Here is a 23,293-nt window from a genome sequence, read left to right as displayed (position 1 = left end):
AGGCCCCCCAACAGCGAGTATGAGATCGAGGTACAAATAGGTAAACCGATTATGGAATGATGTAGGAGTAACAGAGTGATGGTGATGGGAGATTTTAATTATCCCAACATTGACTGTGATTCACTTAGTGTTAGAGGTCTAAATGGAGCAGAATTTGTAAGGAGCATCTAAGAGAATTTTATAGAGTAGTATGTAAATAGTCCAACTTGGGGAGGGGCTACACTGGACCTGGTATTGGGGAATGAGCCCGGCCAGGTAGTTGAAGTTTCAGTAGAGGATTACTTTAGGAATAGTGATCATAATTCCATAAGTTTTCAAATTCTCATGGATAAAGATGAGAGTGGTCCTAAAGGAAGAATGCTAAACTGGGGGAAGGCTAAACTTAGCAAAATTCGGCAGGAGCTGGGGATGTGGATTGGGAGCAGCAGTTTGAAGTTAAATCCACATTTGGTATGTGGGAGGCTTTTAAAGAGAGGTTGATTAGAGTGCAGGACATATCCCTGGGAAAATGGGGGATTGAAGTGGCAAGATTAGGGAACCATCAATGCCAGGTGAAATTGTGAGACTAGCCAGGAGGAAAAAGGAAGCATGCATAAGGTCTAGGTGACTGAAAACAAACAAAGCTTTGGAAGAATATCAGGAAAGTAGGACCAATCTGAAAAGGGCTAAAAGGGGTCATGAAATATCTTTGGCAAAAAGGGTTAAGGAAAATCCCAAAATCTTCTATTTGTATATAAGGAGCAAGAGGGTAACTAGAGAAAGGGTTGGCCCACTCAAGGACAAAAAAGGAAAGTTATGCATGAAGTCAGAGAAAATGGGTGAGTTTCTTAATGAGTACTTTGCATCGGTATTCACTGCAGAGACGGACATGACGGATGTTGAAGTTAGGAATAGATGATTAATTACTCAAGGTCATGTCAGCATAAGAAGGGAGGGAGTGTTGGGAATACTAAAAGGGATTGAGGTGGACAAGTCCCTAGGACTGGAAAGATTCTATCCCAGGTTACTTCAGGAAGCAAGAGAGAAAGTAGTTGAGGATAGTTAACAGATATCTTTGCAGCATCCTTGAACAGGGGTGAGGTATCAGAGGACTGGAGAACTGCTAATGTTGTCCCCTTGTTTAAGAAGGGTAGCAAGGATAATCCAAGCAATTATAGCCTGACGTAGGTAGTAGGGAAGCTGCTGGAGAAGGTACTGAAGATAGGATCTATTTACATTTGAAAGAAAAAGGATTTATCAATGACAGGTTTTGTGCAGGGAAGGTCATGTGTTAGTAACTTATCGACATTGAGGAAGTGACAAAGTTGATTAATGAGGGAAGGGCTGTAGATGTCATATACATGGAGTTCAGTAAGGCGTTTGATAAAGTTCCCCACGGTAGACTGATGGAGAAAATGAAGTCACATGGAGTTCAGAATGTAATAGCTAGATAGATAGAGAACTGACTGGGCAACAGGAGCCAGAGGATAGTATTGGAAGGGAGTTTCTCAAAATGGAGAACTGTGACCAGTGGTGTTCCAAAGGGATCAGTGCTGGGACTACTGTTATTTGTGATATATATAAATGATCTAGAGGAAGGCATAGGTGGTCTGATTAGCAAGTTTGCAGATGACACTAAGATTGGTGGAGTAGCAGATAGTGAAGGGGACTGTCAGAGAATGCAGCAGAATATAGATAGATTTCAGAGTTGGGCGGAGAAATGGCAGATGAAGTTCAATACGGGCAAATGCGAGGTGATGCCTTTTGGAAGATCCAATTCAAAAGCAAACTATATGGTATTTGGAAAAGCCCTGGAGAAAATTGATGTACAGAGAGATCTGGGTGTTCAGGTCCATTGTACCCCCAAGGTGGCATCGCAGGTCAATAGAGTGGTCAAGAAGGCATCCGACATGCTTTCCTTCATCGGATGGTGTATTGAGTAGAAGAGTTTGCAGGTCATGTTATAGTTGTATAGGACTTTGGTTTGGCCACATTTTGAATACTGCATACAGTTCTGTTCGCCACATTACCAAAACGATGTGGATGCTTTGGATAGGGTGCAGAGGAGGTTCACCAGAATATTGCCTGGCATGGAGGGTGTTAGCTATGAAGAGAGGTTGAGTAGATTAGAATTATTTTCATTATAAAGACAGAGATTGAGGGGGAATCATGAGGGGTATAGACAGGGTGATGAGCAAAAAGCTTTTTTCCCAGAATGAGAGACTCAATTTCTAGGAGTCATGGGTTTAAGGTGAGAGAGAAAAAGTTTGAGGGAGATATGTGTTGAAAGTTCTTCACGCAGAGGTTGGTGGGTGCCCGGAACACGTTGCCACTGGAGGTGGTGGGGCAGGAACAATGGTGTCATTTAAGATGTATCTAGACATACATGAATGGGCAGGGAACAGAGGGATACAGATCCTTAGAAAATAGGTGACAGGTTGAGATAGAGGATCTGGATCGGTACAGGCTTGTTCCTTTGCTGTAATTTTCTTTGTTCTTTGGGAATTGCCCTTTGAAGTCTCAACATAGAGTCCAGGTCCAGGTCCAGGTCAGAGAAAAATAAGATTGGCAAGAAGAGAAAATGAGAAAAGAATGCAAGTTAATCTAAATACAAAATCAATATAAATAGTCAATGGGTAATACAAGTTCGAATCGCGCCTAACAGGGACAGAGAAGGTGATCTTTAAGCCATGGATAAGACTATTTTATATTAGTGGTAACTAAGGAAGAGAATGTTGACAAAATATTAGTGAAGTAGAGATAATAAAGATAGGATTAAAATTCACAGGCAATGTTTATCGGAACATAGAACATAGAAGAATACAGCGCAGTACAGGCCCTTTGGCCCTCGATGTTGCGCCGATCCAAGCCCACCTAACCTATACTAACCCACTATCCTCCATATACCTATCCAATGCCCGCTTAAATGCCCATAAAGAGGGAGAGTCCACCACTGCTACTGGCAGGGCATTCCATGAACTTACGACTCGCTGAGTGAAGAACCTACCCCTAACTTCAGTCCTATATCTACCCCCCCCTTAATTTAAAGCTATGCCCCCTTGTAATACCCGACTCCATACGCGGGAAAAGGTTCACACTGTCAACCCTATCTAACCCCCTAATCATCTTGTACACCTCAATCAAGTCACCCCTAAACCTTCTTTTCTCTAATGAAAACAGCCCCAAGTGTCTCAGTCTTTCCTCATACGATCTTCCTTCCATACCAGGCAACATCCTGGTAAACCTCCTCTGCACCCGTTCCAGTGCCTCCACATCCTTCCTATAGTATGGCGACCAAAACTGCACACAATATTCCAGATGCGGCCGCACCAGAGTCTTATACAACTGCATCATGACCTCAGGACTCCGGAACTCAATTCCTCTACCAATAAAAGCCAGTACGCCATATGCCTTCTTCACCGCACTATTTACCTGGGTGGCAACTTTCAAAGATTTGTGTACATGGACACCAAGATCCCTCTGCTCATCCACACTACCAAGTATCCGACCATTAGCCCAGTACCCCATCTTTTTATTACTCTTACCAAAGTGAATCACCTCACACTTAGCTACATTGAACTCCATTTGCCACCTTTCTGCCCAGTTCTGCAGCTTATCTATATCCCGCTGTAACCTGCCACATCCTTCCTCACTGTCTACAACTCCTCCGACTTTCGTATCATCCGCAAACTTGCTCACCCAACCTTCTAACCCTTCCTCCAGGTCGTTTATAAAAATGACAATCATCAATGGTCCCAAAACAGATCCTTGCGGAACACCGCTAGTGACGGCACTCCAAGATGCCGTCAACTACTACCCTCTGTCTTCTTCAGCCAGCCAACTCCTAATCTAAACCTCCAACTCACCCTCAATGCCATACCTCCGTATTTTTTGCAGTAGCCTACCATGGGGAACCTTATCAAACGCCTTACTAAAATCCATATACACCACATCTACTGCTTTCCCCTCGTCCACCTCCTTAGTCACCTTCTCAAAGAATTCAATAAGGTTTGTGAGGCACGACCTGCCCTTCACAAAACCATGCTGACTATCCTTCATCATATATACTTTATATATGACCTAACCAAAGTCTTATAAAGCTGCAATATGACATCCTGACTCTTGTGCACATTTCCCCAACCGATGAAGGCAACCTTCCAAACTTTGCTACATATATGGGAAGTGTCAAAGGTTTAGAAACTTGGAAAATGTGAAATTGTTGTTCAAGAAATATGCAAGGAAGGGCATTTTGAAGAACTAAGGCTAGTAATTTCAAAATCACTAGTGGGTAAGATTTTAAATACTATAACTGTGGAATAAATAAACAGGCACTTCTAGAGATTTGAATTAACTAAGAGTCAGCATGGATTTGTAAGATGCAGACTGTGTTTATTAATCTAATTGATATTTTTGAAAAAGTAATGAAGAGATTTGATTGTATATTGACTTTTTCAAAAGCATTTCACAAAATATCACATGAAAAGCCACCTAACACAACTGAGGCACACAAGTCAGTGTCACCTCGAATGAAACAAAACCAATATGTTGCCGATGATAGAAATCTAAAAGAAATATCTATAAATATTCTGGGCATTACCACTGACCAGAAAATTAATTGGACCAGTCATAAATACTGTGGCTATAAGAGATGGTCAGAGGCTGGAGTTCTGCATCTTTCAGCTTCATCATTCACTTCCTCTACAATAGTCTGGTGTTTGACTGGGCTGGAACATCTGTCCAATTTTTGCACAAGTTTCCAGATGTTGGTGAGGAGGCTTTTGCAGAGTTGCCTGGGATGAATATTTTGAGGTTTGATGATAGTTGGTCCTGGGATTTAGTCTTGTTACAGTTATATGCAGTGATTTGATACAACGAAATGGCAACTCAGACAGGTCAGACAGCTAATGGTGGCAGATATCCCTCTCAAATAATCAATGCTGAACGAGATAAACTTTAATGGCAATTCATCAGAGTCATGATCGTCATTACTGATACCAGCTTTTTATTCTTTCTTTGGAAGCCATGGCTTCCAAAGAAAAATGAGGACAATTGCAGACCTGAGCCATCCAAAGAACTGAATGACACAAACATTGTGTCACTTCCCTTACCTCCACCAGCCACAGTTATTTCTGGAAAGGCAAGTCTCAAATTTCTAAGTAGTTCTTGCATACTGCATATGTCTTACAGAGGATTTAACAGTGGATATGAAAATAGGGAGGGTAATATGTGCTGGCTTTGCTAAAATGCAAAGATTCGTCCATGTTTTCACTGAAGTACAGGAGGTTGACAGACAACTGATAGAATTTTATAAAATAATGAAAAATATAGATAGAATTAACGGTAGTTGTACTTTCCCTAGGATAAGGGATTTCAATTCTAGGGGGCATATTTTTAAGGTGGGAGGAGAAAGATTTAGAAAAGACATAGGTAAATATTTTACACAGAGCATGGTTCATGTTTTTTTATATATATTATATATATATATATATATATATATATAAATATGAAAGATTTGGAGGACTATTGGCCAGGAGCAGGCAGATGGGTCTAGTTTAGTTTGGGATTATGTTCGGCATGGACTGTTTCTGTGCTGTATGACTCTACAATTCTGTATTCTCATTTAGTAGTATAGAACACTAGTGCATGCAACTCATCATATCTTGCTGCAAATCTGTGGAGATTTCTGAGCAGTACCGGAGCTATGGCTTATTATTTTACTCATCAGTGTTCTTTCTTAATTGGGTTTCTCTGTCAATTAACATACCATGCAGAAAACAGCATTATAGTACTTAAAATTATGAGAATTTTCTGTATTGTTGGTATCCTGCTATGTCCCAGTCACATCTATGACAATGTTTTTGACAATCTTTACACTCAGTATGTGCATCAGTTTTAGTATGCCATTCGACTTTTTTGATTTGATATTGTATCATGTGCTTTTACTTGGTACTCTTGCCATAATTGACTGATTATGGTCCCTCTTGTGGCACAGTGGTAGTGCATCAACCCCAGACTGAGAGGCCTCGATTCAAGTCCCACCTGCTCCAGAGGAGTGATAACATCTCTAAACAGGTTGATTAGAAAAATGCATTTAATCATTGTTTTAAAAATTGAGTGACTATCTAAGACATAAAATTGGCTGTCTTCTTGGACAGAATTTAATCTGGGAACTCAACTCAAATATCTTTCATACATTCTTGTGATAGGTAAGACATGGATAAAACTGCATTTCTGCCCATCCCTGAGTGCTCTGAGTATGCAAGTAGTTGTGCCGCTTTAAGAATGGTTATAGGGTCGATGATCCAGGATTTTGACTCAATGATGTATAATGATATATTTGAAACTCAAGATAGAAAAGAAAGAGCCTGCCTTTATATAGTATCATTCATGATCTCAGCAGATCTCAAAATACTTTACATGATCTCACATTGTCTCAAAGCACTTTACAATAAATTACTTGTGAAATGTATCCACTACAATGTTGGAAACATTTGGGAGATAGCAGCAGCATCTCCCAAACAGCAATAACTGTCAGATAATTGGTTTTACTGGATTGGCTCAGGGATAAACAATGGCCAGGATGTCATGGTTTTCTGTTGCTCCCCAAAACACCACCTTGAAACAGTGAATCTTTCACCTCATTCAGGGCATCAGAGAGGAAGGTTAGGAGACAGAGATGACAGAGGGCATCATGGATAGGAGAGTTAGCCTGTTCTGTATTAGACCTGCAGAAAGATTCCCATCTTTCCTGGGCCCACAGAGGAAGGAAAATAAACTATCTGTTTCGGCCTAGACACCTTTCTGTAGATTCTGATTCTCTCTAGACTGAAAGAAAAGCCACAACAGCTCCTTCTACTAGGCCTGAGTCCAACCAGAGAGAAGTTTGTGTATTTAGAAAAGATCTGTGGGCGGCACGGTGGCACAGTGGCTGGCACTGCTGCCTCATAGTGCCAGAGACCCGGGTTCAATTCCTGCCTCAGGCGACTGACTGTGTGGAGTTTGCACATTCTCCCAGTGTCTGCGTGGGTTTCCTCCGGGTGCTCTGGTTTCCTCCCACAGTCCAAAGATGTGCAGGTTAGGTGAATTGGCCGTGCTAAATTGCCCGTAGTGTTAGCTGTAGGGAAATGGGTCGGGGTGGGTTGCGCTTCGGTGGGTTGGTGTGGACTTGTTGGGCTGAAGGGCCTGTTTCCACACTGTAGGTAATCTAATCTAACCTGTGCCAGCCTTGCCATTCATAAAGAAAATCATGGCTGGTGATTTTGTGCAGCTCGACAGTAGGTAAGTAACCTTTGGTGATTTTAATTTGTTTTTTATTGGGCACTTTGGGTTAAAAACATCTTCACTGTGTTTTCATGCAGATGGAGAGATGAGACTCCATTTTTTCAAGTTGCACACTAACTTTTGCTATGAATGCTGAACACAGATTTTAATCTATAATGTAATCTTATGATTTGATACCTTTTTTTTTATTTTTCAGGAAAAGTAGAAACTATTAATGCCAGAGAAGTGGCCCCAAGTAGTGCATCAAGGGATATGTTTATTAATGAAACAGATGAAGCTTCTCGTAAAGGTAATCATTAGAACAGTAATCAGTATATTCCTGTTGACACTCCTGCTAGTGAATTTAAAAGAAGTAGGTTTCTGATGAAAATGCTCCAGCATTCCAAAAACTGGCTGAAATTAGAGGCTTTTTCCCTGTCTACTCAAAGCTCCAGGGGAGCCTTCTGATAAGATTAGATTCCCTACAGTGTGGAAACAAGCCCTTCAGCTCAACCAGTCCACACTGACCTGCCAAAGAGTAACCCACCCAGACCCTCTGACTAATGCACCTAACACTATGGGCAATTTAGCATGGCTAATTCACCTAACCTGCACATCTTTGGACTGTGGGAGGAAACTAGAGCACCCAGAAGAAACCCACGCAGTCACAGGAGCATGTGCAAACTCCACACAGACAGTCACCCGAGGCTGGAATTGAACCTGGGACCCTGGTGCTGTAAGGCAGCAGTGCTAACTGCTGAGCCACTGTGTCACCCCACTTTCAAAAACCTGCATTTTCATGTGTTATTGATGTTCATGTCAGTAACTTATTTAAACATGAGGAATTACTGGGTGATAATCAGCAGTGGCTAGCTTATTTAGCCTATTCAAAATCTCAGGCCCTGTGAGTGATTACAGCATTGGTATTCCTGCATTGGCTAAGATTTGGCTACCCCTGTGTAGACTATGGATCAAAGCAGAGAACTTCTGGTCGATAGGTTTCAGCTCTTGTGAAATAAAGTCAGGGTTGGAGCCTCCACCTTTCCTAAAACACGTTGTATTCCAGTTGAACAATGAACTCTTCAGGTGGAATTTTCCCCTCAGTAAAGGTTGTGGGGTGGGTGTGAGGTCAAAACACCATTTCTTTGTTGCCAGCTCAGTAATCAAGATCTAAAATTCATGGACAACCTTCCCAACGTGTCACTGATTAAGGCCCTTAAGTAGTCAATTAACAATCATTTCATGGCCTCAGCCAGCCACCAACCCAATTATCTGTCTTCGCAGCAGGTGGGAAAAGTATCTGTTTTCCTGACAGGATCCCAGGTTAGTCTGCCTGCCAGGTTCGAGAAGACCTCCATTTTCCCCAATCTAAGAGGCGGTCAGGACGTTGGCCTGAAATCAACCCCACTGCCCTTGATTCTGACTCCTCATAACCCTCTCTCCCACACTGCAATCTCTGGATTATAAAAGCTTGTGCCAGTCCAGCTTCTCATGCTGTACAACCTGTGATGCTCTGCAGTTCCTTGCAGCCTCTGAAACATATTGTTCTCTCTGTAAGGTCAGCAGCTCCAGAGAGGATGGGACCTCAGTGACAAGGCACCTGACTGACTAACTCCCTTGTCAGCACTGAAGTGGCTGATTAGTGCTTGATCAAACAGCACTTAAAAATGTGTTGCTGGAAAAGCGCAGCTGGTCAGGCAGCATCAAAGGAGAAGGAGAATCGACATTTCGGACATAAGCCATTCTTCAAACAGCCTTCTCACTGTGGGACTGGGGTTTAGTTGCTATTAAAGACACTTTCCCCCACACCAGATGTGATGCAGCTCTCCTTTAACAAGGTTATGTTGTCCTTATTTTCTTTCTTCAGAGAGGTTGTAAAAGACACAGGCTCCAAAAAGTTTAAGTTGAAGGGTTTCAGGGCCAGTTTGATTTTGGCTAACAGATACTGCCTCCGGCAATAGGCTTTCTAGTTTTCGTTAAAAAATCTTGTACAATGAAAAGGAAGTGGCCAGTTCTCCCAGCTCAGCTTATCTCTGGTTTGGTTTGGTTTTTAAGCAGTAGTGATGTAAAAGCTGCTGGACCCAAAGAAGCAGGTCCATGCTGATCTCTCTCTGAATTTTCTCCTATAAGAACCTGTGTTTGATTTTACCTTTTTTACCAAGGGGTGTTTATGGGGATTGTTGCAAGTATTGGGCATTGCATCATTTAGTTGGGATAATCTATTGGGTTTTCAGAGAGGTAAAGTTATTCTGTATCCTATTCTCTTTTGTTAACGTTTCATTCTGTAAACTTGTAAATAAATTCTTTTTTGTTTAAAACCAAGTGGTTTGACCAATTGCATCTCTCTTGGAATGTACACTTTACACTGGCTTAAAATAAAGGTCTCAGCTACCTTCTTGAAATGTTTTGAGGGGTCTGTCCAAGTCCATAATATAAGGATAAACAACAATAAATTGAACGGGTTCAGGAAACAGAAAGCTAGAGAAAACATACAAATTAGGAGCAGCAGTAGGCTACTCATCTACTCAGGAGTGGGCCCGTTCCACAATTTAATTAGGTCATGGCTGATTTGATTACTCAATATTCCTGCCTATCCTAATAACCTTTCACCCCATTGCTTACCAATAATCTATTGCCCTTTGACGAAGAGAGTTCCAGAGATTTACATTGATAAAAAAAACAAATTTCTCATCATTGCTGGCTTAACTGGGTGATGACTTATTTCTAGATTCTCCCACAATTCTTTCAAAACCTGTCAAGGTTTGCAGGCTTTAACTAAGTTGCTTAACATTCTAAACTCCAGCAGGTACAAGCCTAGCCTATCCAACCTTTTGCCAGGTATTAGCATAGTAAACCTTTTCTGAGCTGCCTGCAAATTATTTACATCTATTATTAAACAAGGAGACCAGTACAGCAAACAGTACTCCAAAGTGGTCTCACCAATGCCTGGTACAAATGAAACGCAACCTCCCTACTTTTGAATTTAATTTTCCTCGTAGAAAATACTGACACTCTATTGTATTAACCCTTTGTGAATCACACATGAGGACATCCAGATCACTCTGCATTCAGACTTCTGCAGTCTCTCACCTTATCTTGTAGATGGTACACACTTCTGTGACTGAGCATCATTAATGGAGGAGTGAATGTTTACGGGTGTGGTGGCAATCAAGTAAGCTGCTTTGTCTTGGTGTCAAGTTTCTTGAGTGTATTTATCCAGGCAAATGGGGAATATTCCATCATAGTTTTGACTTGTACCTTGTAGATGGTTGATAGGCACTGAGAGTCAGGAGTTGGGCTAATGTTGCAGGATTCCTAACCTCTGACCTGTTCTTGTAGCCACTAATTTTTTTGGCTAGTATAAGTCTGCTTCTGGTAAATGGTAACTCCTAGAATATTGACAGTGGGGGACTCAGCAATGAAAATGCCTTTGAATGTCAAGGGGAAATAATTGTTGGAGATGGTTGTTGCTTGGCATTTGTGTGACCTGAATGTTACTTACCAACTGATTATCCAGCCTTGATGTTATTCAGGTCATGCTGCAGTATCTGAAGAGTCATGAATGGTGATGAACATTGTTCAAGATTATCTCAATGTATATTATGAAGCATCAAAAGTTGATGCCAAGGTGAAAGCTCTGGTTTACTTGGAGGATCTTAACAATTGAAAATAATGGAGTTCTTCCTTTGGTCTAATCATTACTCAGTGAAATAAACATGAGGAGACAACTTGAATTGAACTGGAAAGGTTTCACTTTAAAACATACTTGTTGTTTAATTTTGGACCTACTGACAGGAGGATTGGCCATAGCAGTTCCTGGTGAAATCCGAGGATACCAATTAGCACATCAAAGGCATGGACGGTTACCATGGAAACAGTTATTTGAACCAAGCATCAAACTTGCCAAAGAAGGATTCCCCATTCATCGAGCTCTTGCAGATGCCATAGAGGAACGTAAGGAAGACATTGAGAAAGACCAGTCTTTGTGGTAAGATACAGCAATGTGACTCTCTGCTGAGAATAACAACTGCATATTGGGTGTTGAAGGTAATTCTAAGTCCAGGCTGCTCACTCTTGAGATTGCCTGTCTGATGAGCATTTTGAGCAACATTTTTTATAACTCAAGTGTTCAATTTTCAAAGAATTACAGAAACAGGCTACAGAGGCTAGCCAGTCCATTGTGTTTATGCTCCTCATGTGCATGTTTCCACTTTTCAACCATTGGAATTATTGTTTGCTCTCTTTTTCGTATCTACTTTCCCTAAATACATCCAACCAATTTGCCTCAACTACTCTTTGAGTTCTCAAGGTAAATAAGTTTCTTCTGAATTTCAGATTTGACTTTTTAGTGGCTGTCTTTTACTGATGGTTTCCAGCTTTGCTTCTTCCCATAACTGTAAATATACTGTCTCTACTTACTCTCTCAAACTGTTCAACAGTTTTAATTTCTCTTTTAGGGCATCCCTCAGTTTTTTCTTTTCAAGAGAAAAGAGACCCAGCCTGGTCATCCTATCCTGATAAATATAATACAGTTCTCGTGTCTTAATCATTTTTTTTTCTCTCCAGTGACATTTTGGGCTTTTTACAATATGGATCCAAAACTAAATATTACACCCCACAGTTGGAATTTAATGGGAGGCATTAAATTTGAAAGTCAAGAATGAATCCTGCTCCACTGTTTTGCCTAGCTCAAATAATTAGTTGCCTCATGTTGTGCTTTCTGTTCAAAAGAGGAGAGATGCTGTCTCTTGGAGGGACCATCTATATTCTTCATATAGACTGGGACAGGCAAGTTGGCAAGGGCGGTCTCAAAGAAACCTATTTTAGATCTGGTATTATGGAATGAGACACAGTCAATTAGCAATGTCATAGAAAAAGATCCACTGAAAATCTTGATTACAACATCATTAAATTCCATGTTACATTTGAAAGTGAATTTGAACTCCAATCTCAAATAAGAATAATAACAGAGCCAATTGCATGAATATGAAGGGAGAACTGGATTGATTGGCTACATTGATTAAAAGGTATAGTTGTAAATAAATAATGGAAAAATGTAAAGAATGATTCAAAATATTTCACTCAAAATCTAAAACTCAGCAAAAATAACCCATTCATGGCTCACTAAAGAAGGAGACATGCACCAAACCAGATTATCAGAACTTTTGTAAGTAAATCAAGGGAAAAAAGTGGCATTGGTCCCTTATAAACAGATATAGGAGAAATTGCCATGGGAAAATGAGGAAATGGTAGGGGTACAGAATAAATATATTGTATTTGAATTAATTATGTCAGACACAAGGAGCCTACCAGAAATATGGAGTAAACTAGATGCTAGAAATATTCAGAAAACTAAGCTATAAAACAAAAACTGGAAGTTTTGCCAAAACTTGGCAGATGTGACAGCATCTGGAGAAAGAAACAGAGTTAATGTTTTGGGTGTAGAATGATTTTTGTTCAGAATCTGATTTCTTTGTAAATTTAGGTAATTGAAATCAGCAACGAAACATTATTTGTGAAATTTAAAGAAGAAAATCCAACAAATCTCTTCCACTCAATTGCCTACAGCTAGGGTTAAGAAAGAGATAGGGAATATGTTAGCTGCAATTTTCCAAACTTTCAAGATTCAGGAATAGCCCCATCAGATTGGAAGTTGATAGATGTATTGCTTCATTTCGAGAAAGAAACAGTGTTAATGAGAATTTACGGGTCAGTTAGCCTAACATGAACCATTAGAAAAACATTGGCATCAGTTATTAAGGAAATCTTAACAATGGTTAATGGACAGCAAGCAAAAACTGGATATTAGCAGAATATTTTCAGTTTACATAAAACATAGGAGCACGAGTAAGCCATTCAGCCCCATGAGTTTGCTCTGTTATTCAATGAGATCATGACTGATCTGAACTCCATGCGCCTGCCTTGCGCCTATATCCCTTGATACCCCTTTCTTAATAAAAAGAACCTATCTCTGATTTAAACTTAATAATTGAATTAGCATCAACTATAATTCAAGAAAGAGAATTCCAAATCTCCACTACTCTTTGTGTATAGAAGTGCTTTCTAATGTCTCTCCTGAATGGCCTGGCCCAGTTCTTAGACTGTGCCCCCTGATTCTAGATTGGGAAACAGATTTTGGAAAGGTGCAGAAGCCACAGGGTAGTAGTCATGGGCGATTTCAACTTCCCAAATATTGGTTGGAAGCTCTTTAGATCAAGTAGATTGGATGGGGCGGTGTTTGCGCAGTGTGTCCAGGAAGCTTTTCTAACTCAGTATGTAGATTGTCCGACCAGAGGGGAGGCCATATTGGATTTGATACTCGGTAATGAACCGGGACAAGTGATGGGCTTGTTAGTGGGTGAACACAATTGGTGATGGTGACCACAATTCTGTGACTTTCACCTTGGTTATGGAGAGAGATAGGTGCGTGCAACAGGGTAGGTTTTACAATTGGGGGAAGGGTAATTACGATACTGTAAGACAGGATCTGAGGAGCATAAGTTGGGAGCATAGGCTGTCAGGGAAGGATGTCGTGGAAATGTAGAACTTTTTCAAGGAACAGATACGACGTGTCCTTGATATGTATGTACCTGTCAGGCAGGAAAGAAATGGTCGTGTGAGGGAACCTTGGTTGACGAGGGAGGTTGAGTGTCTTGTAAAGAGGAAGAAGGAGGCTTACATAAGGTTGAGGAAACAGGGTTCAGACAGAGCAGTGGAGGGATACAGGATAGCCAGAAGGAACCTGAAGAAAGGGATTAGGAGAGCTAAGAGAGGGCATGAAAAATCTTTGGCGGATAGGATCAAGGATAACCCAAAGGCATTTTATGTGTATGTGAGAAACATGAGAATGACGAGAACGAGGGTAGGTCCGATCAAGGACAGTAGTGGGAGACTGTGTATTGAGTCGGAAGAGATAGGAGAGGTCTTGAATGAGTACTTTTCTTCAGTATTTACGAACGAGAGGGACCGTATTGTTGAAGAGGAGAGTGTGAAACGGACTGGTAAGCTAGAGGAGATACTTGTTAGGAAGGAAGATGTGTTGGACATTTTGAACAACTTGAGGATAGACAAGTCCCCCGGGCCTGACGGGATATATCCTAGGATTATGTGGGAAGCAAGAGAGGAAATTGCAGAACCGTTGGCAATGATCTTTTCATCTTCACTGTCAACGGGGGTGGTACCAGGGGACTGGAGAGTGGCGAATGTTGTGCCCCTGTTCAAAAAAGGGAATAGGGGAATGACAGGCCAGTTAGTCTTACTTCGGTGGTAGGCAAAGTAATGGCAAGGGTACTGAGGGATAGGATTTATGAGTATCTGGAAAGACACTGCTTGATTAGGGACAGCCAGCACGGATTTGTGAGGGGTAGGTCTTGCCTTACAGGTCTTATTGAATTCTTTGAGGAGGTGACCAAGCATGTGGATGAGGGTAGAGCAGTGGATGTAGTGTACATGGATTTTAGTAAGGCATTTGATAAGGTTCCCCATGGTAGGCTTATGCGGAAAGTCAGGAGGCATGGGATAGTGGGAAATTTGGCCAGTTGGATAGAGAACCGGCTAACTGGTCGAAGTCAGAGAGTGGTGGTAGATGGTAAATATTCAGCCTGGAGCCCAGTTACAAGTGGAGTACCGCAGGGATCAGTTCTGGGTCCTCTGCTGTTGTAATTTTTATTAATGACTTGGAAGAGGGAGTCGAAGGGTGAGTCAGTAAATTTGCAGACGATACGAAGATTGGTGGAGTTGTGGATAGTGAGGAGGGCTGTTGTCGGCTGCAAAGGGACTTCGATATGATGCAGAGCTGGGCTGAGGAGTGGCAGATGGAGTTCAACCCTGTCAAGTGGGCAGCATGGTGGTACAGTGGTTAGCATTGCTGCCTCACAGCGCCAGAGACCCGAGTTCAACCCTGTCAAGTGTGAGGTTGTCCATTTTGGAATGACAAATAAGAATGCAGAATACAGGGTTAACAGTAGGGTTCTTAGTAAGGTGGAGGAGCAGAGGGATCTTGGGGTCTATGATCATAGATTTTGAAAGTTGCCACTCAGCTGGATAGAGCTTGTAAGAAGGCCTATGGTGTATTCGCGTTCATTAGCAGAGGGATTGAATTCAAGAGTCGTGAGGTGATGTTGCAGCTGTAAGACCACATTTGGAGTGCTGTGTGCAGTTCTGGTCGCCTCACTTTAGGAAAGATGTGGAAGCTTTGGAGAGGGTGCAGAGGAGATTTACCAGGATGTTGCCTGGAATGGAGAATAGGTCGTACAAGGATAGGTTGAGAGTGCTAGGCCTTTTCCCTTTGGAACGGCGAAGGATGAGGGGTGACTTGATAGACATTTATAAGATGATCAGGGGAATAGATAGAGTAGACAGTCAGAGACTTTTCCCCAGGTACAACAGAGTGTTACAAGGGGACATAAATTTAAGGTGAAGGGTGGAAGGTATAGGGGGGATGTCAGGGGTAGGTTCTTTACCCAGAGAGTGGTGGGGACATGGAATGTGCTGCCTGTGGGAGTGGCAGAGTCAGAATCATTGGTGACCTTTAAGCGGCAATTGGATAGGTACATGGATGGGTGCTTAAGCTGGGACAAATGTTCGGCACAACATCGTGGGCCGAAGGGCCTGTTCTGTGCTGTATTGTTCTATGTTCTATGAAAGATTTTGAGATGATCAGTTACCCTAGTCCTTGATTACACTCTCCAACAATTTCCCCACCTCAGGTGTCAAGCTGGTTAGTCTGCAATTCCCTAGTATCCTGAGTTTCTAATTTACAGATACAACTCCTGAATCCAGGGAACTCTGAAAGGTTATGATGAGCGTATTGGCAATATGCTCTTCTACCTCCTTTAACACCCATGGGTGGAAACCATCAGGTCCGAGGGATTTGTCACTTGTCAGTTCCAGTATTTTCCACATTATTGATGGTTTACTTAAGCGAATTTTATTCAGAACTTGTCCCTGATCCTTTCTTAATTTCTTGGGAGTTGTGGCAAGTCATCTTCCATGAGCAGATTAGACCAAGGAGAGCCAATGGATGTTATCCACGTGGATTTCAAGAATGCCACAAAGGAGGTGCCGCACAGTAGGCTGCTGAGTAAGATAGGGCCCATGGTGTTAGGGGCAAGGTACTAGCATGGATAGAAGATTGGCTGCCTGGCAGAAAGCAGAGGGTGGGGATAAAAATGTCTTTCTCAGGATGGCAGCTGGTGGTGTTCCACAAGGGTCAGTGTTGGGACCAGAACATTTCAAGTTATACATTAATGATCTAGATGAAGGAACTGAGGGCATTCTGGTTATGTTTGCAGATAATACAAAGATAGGTGGAGGGACAGATACTATTCAGGAGGCAGGGATGCTACAGAAGGATTTGGACAGGTTAGGTGAGTGGGCAAAGAAGTGGCAGATGGTGTACAACGGGGAAAGTGTGATGTCATGCACTTTGATAAGAAGAATAGAAGCATGGACTATTTTCTACATGGTGAGAAAATTCAGAAATCTGAACTGGAAAGGGACTTGGGAGTTCTAGTCCAGGATTCTCTCAAAGTACACTTGCAGGTTGAATCAGTAGTTAGGAAGACAAATGCAATATTGGCAGGGGGGTGGCACAGTGGCTAGCACTGCTACCTCATAGCGCCAGGGTCCCAGGTTCAATTCCAGCCTTGGGTGACTGTCTGTGTGGAGTTTGCACACTCTCCCCCTGTCTGTGTGGGTTTCCTCTGGGCTCCGTTTTCCTCCCACAGTCCAAAGATGTGCAGGTAGGGAATCTAATCTAATCTAAACTAAAAGCAGGCTATGGTCAGACCATATTTAGAGTGTTGTGTGCAGTGTTGGGTCCCATATCTCAGGAGCGGGTTCAGGGGATGTTCACGAGAATGTCCCAGGAATGAAAAGCTTAATATATGAGGAACATTTGAGGACTCTGGGACTATATCCGATGGAGTTTAGAAGGATGAGGGGGGATCTAATTGAAAAATACAGAATACTGAATGGCCTGGACAGTGTGGATGTTGGGAAGATGGTTCCATTGGTAGGAGAGACTAGGATCTGAGCCCTTAGAGTAAAGGGAAGACCTTTAGAATGGAGATAAGGAGAAGCTTGTTCAGCCAGAGAATGGTGAATGTATGGAATTCACTGTCACATAAGGCTGTTGAGGCTAGGTAATTGAATATATTTAAGATGGGGATAGATAAAGTTTTGATTGTCCAGGGGATCAACGGCTATGGGGGGAAAGCAGGAGAATGGGGTTGAGAAACTTATCAGTCATGATTGAATGGCAAAGCTGACTTGATGGGCTGAATGGCCTAATATCTGCTGTGAATACTAAAACAAAACAGTTTTTCAACATGTCTGCCATTTCCCCAGTGTCATTGACTCTTAGTCTTTAGCGCACCAACAGAACTCTTAACTAGTGGCTTTTTCTTTATGTAACTATGACATGTTTTTAATGCTACTTGCAAGTTTTAAGTTGGCACAGTACGACTAGTGGAGGGTCACAAGGATCAATGATGGGTCCTGACTTACTAACAAACTATATGAATGACTCAGGTAAAGAGACAGAGTTTGACAGAGTTTACAGAGTATCTTAGTTTGCTGATGATACTAGGTGGAAGCTAGGTAGAAAAGAGTCTGTGGGTAAGACATAGAAAGGCTGCAAAGAGATATAGTTAGAATAAATGAGTAGACAACAAGATGGCCAATTGAGTTTAATGTTGGTAAGTGTGAGGATTTTCATTTTGGTTGTAAGATGACCAAAACATAATTCTTTTTGAAAGGATTGAAACTTCTAAATCTTGTTCTCACAGATCTGATGAAGGGTCGCTGGACTCAAGATGTTAACTCTGCCCCTCTCTATAGATACTTCTAGACCTGCTGAGTTTCTCCAGCACTTTCTGTTTGTGTTTCAGATTTTCAAAATCTCCAGTTCTTTGTTTATGTTTTATGGTAAATGTTGATGCTCAGCGTGACTTGAATAGACTTTTGAGGAATATAGTAAGTTAGCATGCAGATACAGCAATCAGATAGGAAGGCAAATGGCAAATAGTCTTTATAGCATAGGATTTGTAGTACAGTAATAATCAAATCTTTGTTCAGTTCTTGAACTAGGGAGATGATAGTGGGTCCCTCAGCCATTGCAACTTCAGAAACATGATGTACATGAACCAGCAGCTGAAAGTGCTCCAGCTCCATGCCACGAGGAAAAAATAAACAAAAACTTACAACAACGTTTAAGGAAACCACATCTGGAATATTTTGGTTCCAAATTTAAGAAAGAATATATTTTATTGGAGGCAGTACAGCGAACAATCATTAAATTGGGGCTTGGGATGAGAACATTGTCCAATAAATGAGGGAATGATTCAATTATTCTCTGGTGTTGAGAAACAATCAAGACAATTATGTTTAAACACACAAGATTCTGAAGGGACCTCATTCACCCAGACAGTACTTCACTTGCTGCAAAGCAGCAGCAACATTCAACCTTACTCACACCATACTCCTGGAGTTGTCAGAGACCCATCAGTGCCATGGTTCACTGATGCCACCCTAGAAGCTATCCTGCAGTCTGTCAATGAGAGAAGAGAAGTGCTTTTCCCTAGAAATGGCAACAAGCAGCCATCTTGATGATGAAGGCAGCCTGGTAGAATGTGGCCACAGATGTCAGTGCACTTGGTTTACTCAACAGACCCTGATTTCAATATCCCAAAACATTTGTATGATTTGCTGCACTCTGCTATGGTAGGTATCATTGCCTATTCATTTTCATATAGGTGTAAGTTAGCATTGTAAGTTTGCCATTCTACATGATTGTCACACAAAAGAATGGATGTTTGCCATCAGATATCTTGTGTGCTCAATATCTGCCACTCTTACAACCCCAATACGCCATTCAGCCCAACAAGACTATACTTACCATCCGTAGAACATCCAGTCCAGATCCATTCCCTTACCCTATCCCTGTAACTGTGCATTTCCCATGGCTAACACAATTAATCTGTGCATTAGTCAGAGGGAATTGGGTCTGGGTGGGTTACTCTTCTGAGGGTCGGTGTGAACTGGTTGGGCCAAACGGCCTGTTTCCACACTGTAGGAAATCTAATCTATCCCTGAATACTATGGGCAATTTAGCATGGCCAATACACCTAACCTGTACATCCTTGGACTGTGGGAGGAAACTGGAGCATCCAGCAGAAACCCACATAGACACAGAAACAATTTGCAAACTCCACACAGACAGTTGCCCAAGAATGGAATTGAATCGGGATCTCTGGTGCTGTGAGGCAGCAGTGCTAACCACCATGCTGTCCATGCCTCACTGCAGCTACCATTACAGTGATACTGCCTCACATGATTGCCAGGACTCAAATTTAGGACATCAAAGGAGACACAATACACAGCAATTCATGCACTTTGTGCTCAATGACCTTTCATCACCATTTGGAGAACATAGATATCTGATAGCTCTTCAACAAAGATTTGCATGTGACAAGGACATAACCACAAAAAATTGTTTCAGGATGAGCACCTCACTTGTGCGTCAATGCTAACCCTTTGATAACAGCTTTTAATCAGAACTATTTAACTTCTAAGCTCTCTACACGGTATTTTCTTAACAGGAATATACATGGACAATCACAGCTCTGGGGATTGATACCTCTATTTTTATCAACCAACATAATGTACTATATACCCATGGTATAGTCTCAATGCTTTTGGGAACAGTCTTCTTCTGAGAAATAGGACATTGAGGGGGAGTAACCTGTCTTTCTACATGACAGAGCAAAGCTGCATTGGATGCTACAAGCCAGACAGAATCTCATTGATACTCACTTTCAATACAAGCCTGCTCGGTGCAGCGGAAAATCATTGTTACTAAAATAACCTTTGTTCATAATACTGAAATCTGATTGGCTTTGTTTGTATTCACATTTTCTTCCTGTAACTAAAAGTTCACATTTATCTTTGTTTTTGTCTGATCACTTCACTATATGTGATGTTCCCCTGTTGGATAATGACAAGATTCAGGTCTTCAGTGGGCATTGGGGACGGACTATAAAGAACTAAGATGATTAGATGGCATGTATCTATATGTAAGTGAAGTATATGTATTGGTGTTTAGACAAGATCCAGGTGAGTGAATGATTTTGTATGTGCAAAGGAATGTCAGCCATGCCAGTTGGACGCAGCGTAGCTTAGTGGTTACTGTGCCACAACAATTGCCAGTGAGAAGCAATGTCAGATTGTCACGCTTGTCTAAATACACAATGATCTTACAGCACAAGGAATGGTGCTGTTTTAGCAGATATCAGCTGAGTAGAGAGTGCTTGTGGCAATGGCACGTGGTAAGATGGGCCAAAATCAGATGTGCGATTTGGGGCATTAGGGCATTGTTGGTAATTAATGAGGTGAGTTTGGCAAATATGGCAGGAAAGCTCACATGCAATGAATAACCCTCCAAAAGAATAAACACAGCTCAGGTTTAATCAAAAAACATAAGAATCAGCCCGTTATATCATCCTCACCACTCATTTTCCCACTATTATGTGTATCTGCAAATGTAGTGATAGTACTTTCATTTCCCTCATCTAAGTCGTCAGTTTTAATTGGAAATAATTGCTGCCTGTGCACTGATCCCAGTGTACTTTGCTAGTCACAGATTGCCATCTGAAAATGACCCCTATATCCTAATTCACTATTTTCTATTAGTTATCCAATCCTCTCTCGACGCTAAATATTACTCCAACACCATGGGCTCTTATTAAATAACCTCATTGTGGGTAACCTTATTGAATTCCTTTTGGGAATCCAAATTTATTATATTTACTGATTTTTCTTTATCTTGCTCATCACCTGCCCCCCAAAAGTAGTAAATTTGTCAAGTGTGACTTTTACTTCATAAAGACATGTTGACTCTGAACATATGATGTATTTCTAAATGCTCTGGTCTTACAAAATTTATAATAGACTAACATTTCCCCAATGAATGTTAAGGTAACTGTCCCATAGTTACCTGTTTGCTGAATCCCATTTTAAATGAAGGTGTTACACAATTACTTCTCTAATCCAACTTTTCCAGAATATAACTATTTTCGAAAGATTACTACAGTGTGTCCACAATCTCTGCAGCTACCTTCTTTCATATCCTAGGATACAAGCCAATGCCTAAGGGACTTGTCAGCCTTTAGCCCACTAGTTTCCCTATGACCTTTTCTCTAGTAATAGTTATTGTATTTATTTCTTGTCCCCTTTTTGCCCCTTGACTATGTAGTATTTTTGGAATGCTATTTGTGTCTTCTACTGTGAAGATTGATTCAATGTATTTATACAACTCTTATGTCATTTTCTGGTTCCCATCATTAATCAATCTAAAGGTGTCTGTGTTCACTTTGGCCTCTCTCAACCAACTTATACATTTAAAGAAGATCTTAATGAACATTTTTATGCAAAAAACACTGAATCATTTTAAGAACACAGTGGGAACCTTCTTTACAGCATTACACGTGAAACAATTTGTAAGACAGTCAAATGGTCTTTTTAAATCTGTTAAGACTTCTGGCTATGTTTTCCTTGTAATCTACCTTGAACAGTGACGATAACTGTAGATGTTCAAAATACGATCAACAATGCAAAGTGCACTGAGGCTCAGTCATTGCTGCACTCTGGAAAGAATATAACCTCTGAAAATTAAGAAGTTAAACTAAATGTTTGAGTTTCGGGAGTCAATCAGCATAGTTCAATTTGACATCTCAGTGATAGATGAATGGCTCTTGCAAACCGGTAAGTGCATCTCCCATGTAATCGTGCATAACTCTATACTGATGCTCAGCCAGAAAACTAAACACTAAAACATCGGAATATCACTAGGCCATTTAATAACTCAAATCGTTCTTCCGTTCACTGTGATGATAGCCTGACTTCATAAAAGGTCTTTGGCTCAGCAAAAATCTGAGTTAAAATTAATAACCGATCCAGCATCAACTGCCATTTGCGGAAGAGACTTCCAAACATCTACCCTTTATGTGTAGAAATGCTTCCTAACATCTCTCCGAGCAGTCTGGCCCTAATTCTCAGACTATACTCCCTAGGTGAAGAATCCCCAAATAGTGAAAATGGTTTATTTTTATCTACTCTGTCGTTTCTTGCTATTACCTTGAAGACTTTGAAAAGATCACTCCTTAACATTCTAAATTCTAGACAAAATAGGCTTAATTTGTATAATTTCTTCTCATAACTTAAACCCTAATGTCCAAATATCATTCTTGTAAACTTACATTGTACTCCCTCCAAGACCAACATATCCTTCCAAATATGTGGTGCCCAGATCTGCTCACGTACTCCAACAGAATCGAACCAATGTTTTGTAGCTGCAGCATAATTTCTGTATCCTTATACTCCAGTCCTCTGGATGTAAAGGTTAGCATTTCATTAGCTTTCTTGATTATTTATTGCACTTGTTTGTGGTATTTTAAAGATGTACGCAATAACAGGATATGGATGCAAAGGGGAAAAAAAGTCACGTTGAATTTATGCCAAACAAAGCAGCTTAATGATTGAAATTAAGTATCGTTATGAGGACAGGAACATTTGGCCCATAATTCTGAGCATCTACAGATGGTAATGCAAAATCAATTAGCCTCAAATCGAGTTGCTGCCAAGTTTTCACAGGCCTGACTTCCTCAGCATCAATGTTGGTCCCTCAGCATCTTTGTCAGTCTCCACTTCTTTCTCATTAGTGGAGACTGGTAACTCTGTCTTGATCCTGAGGATGTCACTGACCTTCTTCCTACAGTGCTGACCATCCCTCCAGAAGGCTGAGACTGTTTTAGCCTGGATGGAAACCTCAGACGAGCAAGGGCATGGTCTGGTGTGATAGTCTCCACTGCTGATTCTAAGGGAAGAGGAAAGCCCTCCTCTGCACCACCCTGACCAGCAAGTCACACAGGTTCCTGCCCACAAACAAGGATGCCAAAATACCCCTCTCTGCGATGTCTAGGGTAAATGTAAAGAATCATACAGGATAGTTTTAGCCTGACTTCTTCATCATCAAGCACAAGCAGCTTTTAAAGAT

General features: G+C 41.2%; 1 protein-coding gene across 4 annotated transcripts in view; it reads left to right on the top strand.

Moving 5' to 3' along the window:
• LOC122562890 (glutathione hydrolase 1 proenzyme-like) overlaps window positions 1-23,293 on the top strand; it is a 150,080-nt gene that overhangs the window by 67,392 nt on the left and 59,395 nt on the right. For 3 of the 4 annotated variants that reach the window (XM_088000279.1, XM_088000277.1, XM_088000276.1), the window contains 2 exons: window positions 7,457-7,549; window positions 11,035-11,227. In XM_088000279.1, coding sequence (XP_087856405.1) covers window positions 7,457-7,549; window positions 11,035-11,227 — 286 coding nt within the window. The remainder of the gene's footprint in view (window positions 1-7,456; window positions 7,550-11,034; window positions 11,228-23,293) is intronic. The other variant, XM_088000278.1, reaches the window with a different exon arrangement.

Source organism: Chiloscyllium plagiosum, unplaced genomic scaffold (assembly GCF_037043375.1).
Source record: "Chiloscyllium plagiosum isolate Xiang-an unplaced genomic scaffold, Cpla_swu_hap1 HiC_scaffold_24, whole genome shotgun sequence".
NCBI lineage: Eukaryota > Metazoa > Chordata > Chondrichthyes > Orectolobiformes > Hemiscylliidae > Chiloscyllium > Chiloscyllium plagiosum.
The sequence above is the reverse complement of the archived record's forward strand: the minus strand, read 5'-3'. Positions and strand labels throughout refer to the sequence as shown.